This window comes from Carya illinoinensis, chromosome 3 (assembly GCF_018687715.1).
Source record: "Carya illinoinensis cultivar Pawnee chromosome 3, C.illinoinensisPawnee_v1, whole genome shotgun sequence".
Taxonomy (NCBI): domain Eukaryota; kingdom Viridiplantae; phylum Streptophyta; class Magnoliopsida; order Fagales; family Juglandaceae; genus Carya; species Carya illinoinensis.
This window is the reverse complement of record NC_056754.1, coordinates 25,264,227-25,274,987: the sequence shown is the minus strand read 5'-3', so window position 1 is coordinate 25,274,987 and position 10,761 is coordinate 25,264,227. Positions and strand designations below refer to the sequence as shown.

Below are 10,761 nucleotides of genomic sequence, written 5' to 3'. Positions count from 1 at the left end.
TGGCTAATGTCATTCTGTTTTCTAGCAGTATTATTCTTTGGCAACACAAATATGCTATTAACATTCTGTCAAAGGCTTCCATGGTAAGTTGCAATTCTATATGTACTCCATTGGCATAAAAGATTAATATTTCGGATCAAGATCCTTGCTTCATTGATGTCACATCTTATCACAATATTGTTGGAGCTTTACAATATGTCACCTCACATGGCATGACATTAGCCATGTAATGAACATTGTCTATTAGGTCAAGTATGAAATGGTCAAATTCATCTTCAGGTAGTCAAGAGGAAACTACACTATCTTCAAGGAACATTTGATTATGGCCTTCGACAAATGTCTAAGTCATCCCTTAGTCTATATGGATTCTATGAAGAAGATTGGATGGGATGTCTAGACACTTGGCACTCTACTACCAACTACTCTATTTATTTAGGGGCCAACTATGCCTCTGGGGCTTCAAAGAAAAAACACATGATCTCTTGTTCTCGTGCTAAATTTGAAGACTGGGCTATAGTTCTTGCTACCTTTGAATTTAAATCTTTAACATATATCTTCAATAGCATTGGTCTCTATCTCCCTAATTTTCCGGCATAATTATGTGAAAAAAATATTGCTCTTCACATAATTGTCAATCCAATGTTTTGCGCCCACACTAAACATATTGAACTTGATGTTCACTTTGCAAGAGAAAAATTTGCTAGACATGCTCTAGTTACTAGATAAATTTCCTCCACCTTCTTATATATTAACCAAAACTTTATCCAAAGTTCATTTTGAATTTCGAATCAAGCTTAGAGTTTCACCTCCACTTAACTTCAGGTTGAGGGGGAGTGATAAAACACATCTTCAACCAAGATCTTTGTCTATCATAAGAGAAGATGGTGACTCAATAAAATCAAACCAAGTCAAAGGGAAATGCTCATGGCCATTGCCACCATCAAGGAAAAGACACCCAAAGCTAATGGTTTTTAGAAAGTCATACCCATTGCATCCATCCTCTGTTAGTCATGGGTCTATTTCTTCTATTGTTTAAAAAATCATCAAGCTCTCATTTCTTCTATTGCTTGTTGTTTGAGAGCTTGGATTTTTTAAACAATAGAAGAAATAGACCCATGACTAACAATAGAAGAAATAGATGTAGCACTTCTCTTTGCAAAATATTTGCAATAATACAAAAATCTAAATTAAATCTCACATTTAGATTTTTGTGTTATTGCAAATATTTTGTAAAGAGAAGTGCTACATCTATAAAGAGACTTTGTAAAAATACACTTATAAGTTTATGTGCTTTAATGTGATATATCGGATCTAGTTTACAACAAAAAAGGCTTTATAATCTAACATACTATATACCAGATCATATCAGAATGGGAGCTTCTTTTTGTAAACCAGGGATTTCTCTTTTAAGAAAGCCTCTTGTTGGTTCTCTACTCCCCAATTCATCATCTTCATCATGTTCCATACCCATAATATATATATTTTTTTTTTCCATTTTTATTACTCATAATATCTTTTTTCTTCTTAAAAATCACTCATAATATTCTTTATCAACCAAGTTCATTTTATTTTATGGATCGTTGCTCCAAGTTTGCAGTACTGATCATGATAGCTAGTTCCAGGTTGCAGTACCATAGTTTGGAACTAGGATTGCATCAGTTGTACTACCAGATTATATGGTTGTTAATTAATAACTAAATACTGCCTAACGAAATGCTTATTTATTTTTAAGAAGTTCTGACCATAGAAATTACATGGATCTGAGAATGAAATGGTTAAGATCAAAAGTCTGTGAAAATAAAAAGATATTTAGATTGAGAAGCTTTTGGGAAAAAATGTTGTTAATAATGAATAAAAAATAAGATTCAATTGAATAACTACCAAATGAACTACCAATCATGAGTGATTTTATATTCAAATCTTAATATATATTTTATGCTAAAAGATATTTATAATTTTTAAAATATAAAATGTCTTATCTTGTCTTAATTATATGCAACTTGAGCCTTATAAAAACAGTTTATGCAGATACCTATAACTTATTCAACAAAAAGGTAGCAAACATACATATCAAAATTGAGAAAATATCTTGGATCATTGGATCATAGAATAATAACAATTATAATAACATTATGTATGTGTCTAACCAAGCACTAGCTAGCCATTCCCGTTCCATAGAAATGAGACTGACAGATAGAATTCGAATTATATATGAGATAAAAGTAGAATAAAACCAACAACCATCAGTATCAAAATTGATGCACATAAATTGGAGGGAAGATTTTTCTTGATGCTAAGCTGTCAAAGCCAGTGGGTTTTGGTCCCTGTGGGCCAAATTTCCCGACTTATCTTTCCAAAGAAGAATCTTCATAATTCTATGATCTTCTCCCTCGAATAAAATGTATTGCATTCCGAATATATATATGTATGTATGTGTGTAACATAATTAATTTTAATTGATTTACAAAGCTGTCCATGATCCGATAGAAGGAACATTATCCTTAAAATATTTATATTCTTGTGGTGTATAAACTTTCGTACCATCACAAGTGGCTTCTGAAAAAAGGTTAAGAGGCTCTGGTTGAGCATTTCGATGAGAGACAAAGCTCTCTCGATGGATAACCATTACTCAAGAGAAGCATAGATCAATTTGTGGGCTCCCCGCTTCTTCCTCCATATATCAGAGAGAGAGAGAGAGAGAGAGAGACGGTGGCCAGCCAGTGTGTTCCCCCCCACCCCCACTAACTTCTTTTTTTTTCTGCATTTTCTGGGTACGGATAGCACCCGAATCCCTTATGGAAACAGCTGTGAGTAACAGTAACAAGAGCAATGGCAATTACGACCATGACATCATCGACTGGTTTGAGAGTGTCTCTGAGAACGCCGGCCATGTTCAAACGCAAACTCTTCGCCGGATTCTTGAGCTCAACTATGGTGTGGAATATCTCAGAAAATGGTTGGGAGATATCAACATCCATGACATGGATGCATGTGCATTGGAATCACTTTTCACATCCGTGGTGCCTCTTGCCTCACATGCAGATTTTGAGCCTTATATTCAGAGAATCGCAGATGGGGATACTGGTCCTTCACTCACTCAACAACCTATAACCACTCTCTCTTTAAGGTAAATATGTACCTTCTATTTCTTTCTCTCTTTTTTTTTTTTTTATCCTATTTTCTTTTAGGATTGTCGAGTGAGGAAAGGAATCAGAATATATTTTATGTATGTATATCGATTTTAAATGATGGACTCTAATTGGGTCTTCGCTTTCGTTCCAGTCTGTTGATTTTATGGCATATCTCAAAGTTATATCACTTCCCTTTGAGTGATAGCCACTAGCTTTTGTTTTTTTTTTTTTCACTTTATAAAGAAGTTCGTGAAAAATAATTCTGCGTTCCCAACTTCCTGACGGAATTAATGTTATTTATGGTCACGGTTTTAATAGTTCCGGAACAACCGAAGGGAAGCAAAAGTTCGTGCCTTTTACCCGCCATAGTGCCCAGACCACTCTTCAGATTTTTAGGCTGGCAGCAGCCTACAGATCAAGGTCTAGCTTCATCTCTCTCTAGTCTCTCTTTCTCTCCCTCCCTAATATTTGAATCTATTTTCTTTGATCACAAACTTGATTATAATCATGAGTCCTATACTTGCCTTTGTATTATTTTCAAGCATATGTTTTAATTCTAGGGCTTATCCAATAAGGGAAGGAGGCAGGATCCTTGAGTTCATTTACAGCGGCAAACAGTTCAAAACAAAGGGAGGGTTAGCAGTTGGAACAGCCACAACACATTACTTCGCAAGCGAAGAGTTCAAGATCAAACAGACAATGACACAATCATTCACTTGCAGCCCAGAAGAAGTAATTTCAAGTGGAGATTACAAGCAATCCAGCTACTGCCATCTCCTCCTCGGCCTCTTCCTTTCTGAAGAAGTAGAGTTTATAACGTCCACCTTTGCCTACAGTATAGTGCAGGCATTTAGAGGATTCGAAGAGCACTGGAAAGATATATGCAACGACATCAAACAAGGCAGTCTTAGCCCAAGAATCACTTCACCCAAAGTTCGAGAAGCTGTCTTGAAAATCATTACCCCGAACCCATGTTTGGCATGTAAAATCCAAGCGAGTTGCGAGGAGTTGCAGAACTTGAATTGGTCCGGTCTGATTCCGAAGCTTTGGCCAAATGCCAAGTATGTTTATTCAATCATGACGGGGTCGATGCAACCGTACTTGACAAAACTGAGGCATTATGCTGGAGAGTTGCCACTAGTGAGTGCTGACTATGGGTCAACTGAGAGCTGGATTGGGGTGAATGTGGATCCCTCTTTACCCCCAGAGAATGTCACATTCTCTGTAATACCAACTTTTTCATACTTCGAGTTCATACCACTTTATAGAAGGAAGCAAGATTGCATTTCAGCGATTGATGACTTGGTTGAAGATGAACCAGTCCCACTCTCCCAAGTCAAGGTTGGGCAGGAGTATGAGCTTGTACTAACCACTTTTACTGGTGAGCCATTTTTCTTTGTTTAAATATACCCTCACATAATAACTTTTCCTTTATTTATTTATTTTATTTTTTGAAAAAAATAAAACCCTTAGGATCGAGTACATGATATGATCAATACCAAGTACTGTACTCTTAAAATTTAAATTACATCATTTAGTATATATCTTTTTCATACGTACAATTCCTAACTGCTTTATCCCAAATGAATGTTTTACCATGTGATCTGATCATGAAATGACATATTATCCTATTACGTAATTCCCATCTGTGAATGGATATATATGCTTGTGAATTATTTCTACACTATCTTAGCTACAACAAGATTTGACATGGATTAGAACTTGCCGACCATTTGCAGGCCAAAAGATCTAGCATTACTATCATTGTCGTGGCTACTTAGAGAAAATGATAGGTGGATAAGTTAGAGCAATACGATTGAAGAATGTACTATATATAAGTAGAGAAAAGGATACGTACGTGGATAACTTTAAAGCCATAATATATATCTCATTATATTTTAATTCCTTTTTTTATATATATGATATTTTAATCTTACATGAATAAGCAACGTCATCACATAATGATGAGTACGTACTGATCATCATGATGATCATCTGGGTAATTGTATACAGGGCTTTATAGGTACCGATTAGGGGATGTGGTGGAAGTGGCTGGTTTTCACAGAGGAACGCCTAAATTGAGCTTTATATGCAGGCGAAAGCTAATTTTGACAGTAAATATAGACAAGAACACTGAAAAGGATCTTCAGTTGGTAGTGGAGAGGGGATCTCAGCTGCTGAGTCAGGCTGGAGCGGAGCTGGTTGATTTTACAAGCCATGCTAATATAGCTAAACAGCCCGGTCACTACGTAATTTACTGGGAGATTAAGGGAGAAGTGGATGAAAGAATACTTGGGGAGTGTTGTCGGGAAATGGATGCTTCTTTTGTTGATTATGGGTATGTCGTTTCCAGGAGAACAAGTTCAATTGGGCCACTTGAGCTTTGCATTGTGGAGAGAGGAACATTCAAGAAGATTTTGGATCATTTCATAGGCAATGGGGGGGCAATGAGCCAGTTCAAGACACCTAGGTGCACTAGCAACCAGGGACTCCTGAGAATTCTCAATCTCTGCACCATTAAAAGGTTCCAAAGCACAGCTTACGATTGAAACAAACAGAGAGATCAAAGTGATCATTTATGTTTTGTAGGTACACGTAACTTCCAAAAAATTGCTAGAACTAAGAGTTTTCCATTTTAATATGTAAGAAAACCAAAACAAAAACAAAAAAAGGAAAAAATTCATTTGGCTAGTTTCTGTCTCAATCATTGATCAGCTAGCTACGTATTGCTTGTCTGCTGGCCGGGTGAATAAACATGAATTAACGCAAGATACTTCCTGTGATCAAGAGCAAATAATACTTAGAGGGCATACAAACGAGGCTAAATTTACAGTCGCAAGCAGTACGTACATCGTCATACTTAATTAGAGATTGGTAAAGTTTATATAAATATATCAAAATTTGTTCTTCATTCTAAGTTTATCATTCATTCGCTTGTAATTCATGATGTGGGTGTTTTGAAGCTTTTCAATCACTAAGATTTGAGCAAAAACAAAATGTCTATAGAAACGGTCATATTGACTAAATTAAATTCAAGGGCGACTCAATTAAAAATATTTGAGGCTTAAGGCAAAAATTTTAGAAGAAGCTTTATTTTTATTTATTTCAGTACAATAACGTAATAAACTATTATGTTGAAGATCAAAATTATTGAAACGTTATTGGGGTCCTCTCCTTTTCTGAAGTGTGGGGTATATGCATTTTGTTCTGACAAAACGGTTGTCTCTTAGACAATAATCAGAAGAGCTAGGTTGAAGTCATGGCTGAGGAAATAACAAGATTGTGGAAGGGATTATCATTGACTGAGGCAGAAAAAGAAAAGCTTGTTCTATAAGAAAACAAGGGTATCTTGCATTCAGATATACAAGGTGATAACCATCTGCTTGCTCTGCTTGTTAATGATAAAAATGTAAATGAGGCTTTTAGGTCAATGATAGCCAAGGTTTGGAACTCATATTAAGAATGGGTGACTTTTCGTGACATGGGTGATAAAATATTTTTGGTGGAGTTCCAACACCATTCGTATAAAGAAAAAGTAATGCATGGCCGCCCTGGGTCATTTGATAGGCATCTGATTAGTCTCCAAGTTTTTGATGGGAGCTTATCACCAAATGAAGTATAGTTAAAGCATGAACCATTATGGGTGCAATTAAACAATCTTCCTTTTGCTGTGATGACAGGGAAACTTGGACAGTGTATTGGCTCCTGCATTGGAAAGAAGGTAGAGGGTGGGAAAGATTTCTCAGAACTCGAGTTGAAGTGGATATATCAAAGCTTTTGATTCGAGGACGTCTCTTAAGCATTGGAGGAAAGCAAATGTAAATTCATTTTAAGTACAAAAGGCTGCTAAATTTCTATTTCAAGTTTGGCACCTTGAATCATAAAGATAGAAAGTGCACTAAATCAAAGTTAGATGACAAAACACAAGAATAATATGGTCAGTGATTACGTGCATCACCATCAATCAAGTGAGTTCTATGGCCAAGAAGTATGGTGGCACTACGGTTTCCGATAGTCAAGGTTCTCGACGGCAAGGGCATTCCGATAAGAAGAGCATTAGGTTCACTCAGAAAGGAAAAGAGAATATTGATGAGGGAAGTTAGGCGCAATCAAAGGAAATTGGAGGAGATAATGGCAATTATCATGACATAGAGTCTCAGAGGAGAAATTCTCAACTAAAGACAAGGAGGACTTGCCTTACATGGCTGCCAATAACCATAATTGTGTAAGTCAAACATCTATTCTGTCTAATGTGCAAGATTCTTTTCATAAGGAAGGGAGGGAGGATATTCCTTTGTTAATGGAGCTAGAAATCAGAAACTATAATTCTCATTCCTTACCCAGTACACCTCCTTTAAATATCAATCCCAATTTGGATCATGATTTTGTCCATCCGAGAGTACAAGAGTACTCTCATATAAAACCTAGTAGGGTGTCCACGTGGAAGAGAAAAGCTAGGGGTAAATGTAATGCTCAATCAGGGAAGTCTAAAAACTCCACTTAGAAAGTGTAACAAGAGATCAGTGGTCATAAGCAAAGGGAGTTTGGTGAATACTCCTATGTGTAAGAAACTTAAAGCTCAACTCACACCTGCAAGGAGCTTAACTTGGGATGAATTGGTGGAGGTTCCTTTGCATCCCCATCATCAATAATAAATTGTCTAAGCTGGATATGAAGGGCTCGAGAACCCTAGAACAATTTGTGAGCTTCTGCAACTAGTGAAATCAAGTGCCCACAATTAGTCTTCTTAAAGGAGATTAAGTGCTTTAGAGATAAGATGGAGAGAATCAGGAATAGAATTGGCTTTACAATAGTTTTGTGATCAATAGCAGAGGTTGAAGTTGGGGTTTAGCTTTGTTATGGAAGTCTAATGTGGTGGTGGAATTGGAATCATATACTAACTGGCACATTTCAATATGGATAATTTGTCCAACAGATGTGACGAAATGACTACTCACTAGCTTTTATGGTAATCCTGAAACTGTAAAAAGAATGGAGAGTTGGAAGCTGCTTCAAGTACTAAAGCCCCAAGTTAACATGGCTTGGCTTTGTGTGGGGGACCTTAATGAGATTCTCAAGTAATTTGAGAAATTTGGGACTGCCAGAAGACCCACTAGACAGATGGACAATTTTAAGTCTGTTTTAAAGATATGTGAACTGCACGATTGATCTTGGTTATCTTGATGATATGTTCACATGGAAGAATAATAGTGATGGTGAAGCTTTTAATAAGGAAAGGCTTGGTAGAGCTTTCGGTACTCACCATCGATTAAAATGTTTAGAAATCACTAATTGTAAAATGTTCTGACCGCAGCCCCATCCTGACTTCTTTACAGATCCAAACTCGACCCAAGTAACAAAGAAAGAATTTTTAGATTTGAAGCCACTTAATCTAATAAAGCAGAATGCAGTCCCCTAATTCAGAGTGCATGGCTAGTTAGTACAAGCTCTTTGAGTAAAATAGAAGTTGCTACTATAGGCCTTAAGAGTTGTCAAAGCAGACTCAGATAATGGAGTAAAAATATGCACAAAGACAAAGGCAAGTTGATCAAATCAAAGTCCAAAATGCTGAGTATGCTACATGAGCTAAATGAGGGCCATTTGAATAATGACATTAAAAAGTTACAAAAGGAAATTGATTGTCTACTTAAAGAGGAAGATGCAAAGTGGAAACAAAGGACTAAAGAGAAATGGCTCAAAGAGGGAGACAAGAATATAAAATTCTTTCACAATTGTGCCAATCAGAGAAGGACGACAAACATGATACACCAAATAACCAACGTAGATGGCCAAGTGACTAAAGTACTTGAGGAGATCGATGACATGTTTTGGAAGGTATTTCAAGAGTTTGTTCGAGTCTTCCAAGCCTACAAGTATTGATTCTTGCCTGGAAGCTTTAAAGTCCATTGTTATAGATGAGATGAATGTTGGTCTGAATAGGAAGTTCACTGCATAAAAGACTAAAGAAGCCATTTTCAGTATGAATCCTTTGGGAAGCCCTGGTCCTAATGGCTTCCCTGTAGTTTTTTTATCAAAAATATTAGGATATACTAGGCCTTGGTATTGGTAATGCTGTGCTTGAAGTTTTGAATGCAGCGAAATGGTCTGCAAGCTTGAATGAAACCTTTATTGCACTTATTCCTTAATCCAAGTCTCCTCTCTAGGTAATAGAATTCAGACCCATTAGTCTTTGCAATGTCTTATACAAGATCATTGCCAAATCTATGGCTAACAGGGTTAAAAGCTATCCTTCCTGCTATTATCTCACCCACTTAGAGTGCTTTTGTGCCAGGCCAGCTTATAACAAACAATGTCATCGTTGCTTTAGAATCTATGCATACCATGGAGACCGATATGAAAGGAAAGGAAGGGTTCATGGCTCTTAAACTTAACATGAGCAAAGCTTATGACAAAATAGGATGATCATTTTTAAGATATGTTATGGAGAAGATGGGATTTGATCAAAGGTGGATTGCTCTTGTTATGAGATGTGTCTCTTCAGTTTCCTACTCTCTGATTTTTAATGGTGTCTCATAGAATAAGTCCACTCCATCTAGGGGGATTAGGCAGGGTGATCCCCTCTCAGCCTACCTATTCATTCTTTGCTCTAAAGTTCTTAGTAACTTACTTAACATAGTAGAAGCTATTGGTTAAATCATTGGCCTCCCACTGGCTAGAGGTCAATTGCACATTAATCATCTCTTTTTTGCAAATGACAGTCTCCTCTTTTGTAAGGCTAATTCACTAGAGTGGAGTTGGTTGTTGAAACTATTAGACTCATATGAAAATGCTTCTAGTCAAAGGCTCAATAAAGACAAGACCTTCATATTCTTCAGCAAGAACAACCGAGAAGAGATTAAGCAGATCATCACTAGCATTGCAAAATAAGGGCCACCACCTCTTATGAGCGATACTTGGGATTACTTGCACTGGTGGGGAGATCTAGGGCTAGTTCTTTCAAAGGTATCATTGCCAAAGTGTAGGATAGATTGAGGAATTGGAACACTAAATACCTCTCACAAGCAAGCAAGGAGATCCTCCTCAAAGCAGTATTGCAAACCATTCCCACTTATTGCATGGGTTTGTTCAAACTTCCCAAACATTTGCTACAAGCTCTTAACAAAGCTATGAGCAGCTACTGGTGGGATCATTAGGCATAAAAGAACAAGATTCATTGGGTGAGTTGGTAGCAAATGAGGAGAGCTAAGAAGCTAGGAAGTTTGGGATTTACGGAGTTCAAGAACTTTAACACTGCTATACTGGCTAAACAAGGATGGAGGCTTCTTAAAAATCCCCACTCCTTTGCGGTTCAAGTTCTCATAGCAAAGTTCTTCCCAACCATTGATTTCTTGAAAGCTAAATTGGGCAGCAATCCCTCTTACATCTGACAAAGTATTTTATCTGCAAGACCTCTTTTGGAGGATGGTCTTTTATAGAAGATAGGCAATGGAGAGGCACTTAGTATCTGGACTGGCAAGTGGCTTCCTTGGCATACCATTTTTAAAACTCAAAGCTCGATCAGGTTTTTATAGGCTGAAACCAAAGTTTCTAATCTTATTGACTCAAATACTCATCAGTGGAATGAATCACTAGCCAATGCCATATTCACGACAACAGGCCTAATAAGAGG

The 10,761-nt window shown here is 36.9% G+C and overlaps 1 protein-coding gene across 2 annotated transcripts; it reads left to right on the top strand.

Annotated features, from left to right (window-relative positions):
• Nucleotides 1-2,567: 2,567 nt before the first annotated feature.
• LOC122303945 (indole-3-acetic acid-amido synthetase GH3.10) lies at nt 2,568-5,822 on the top strand. 2 transcript variants are annotated; one of them, XM_043115938.1, is made up of 4 exons: nt 2,568-3,127; nt 3,450-3,551; nt 3,707-4,512; nt 5,145-5,822. In XM_043115938.1, the coding sequence occupies exons 1-4, from the start codon at nt 2,796-2,798 to the stop codon at nt 5,678-5,680; spliced, it is 1,776 nt and encodes a 591-aa protein (XP_042971872.1). In that variant the 5' UTR covers nt 2,568-2,795; the 3' UTR covers nt 5,681-5,822. The 2 variants fall into 2 exon arrangements, with proteins under 2 accessions (XP_042971872.1, XP_042971871.1); XM_043115937.1 differs by having other exon boundaries at nt 2,569-3,127; nt 3,692-4,512.
• Nucleotides 5,823-10,761: the final 4,939 nt, after the last annotated feature.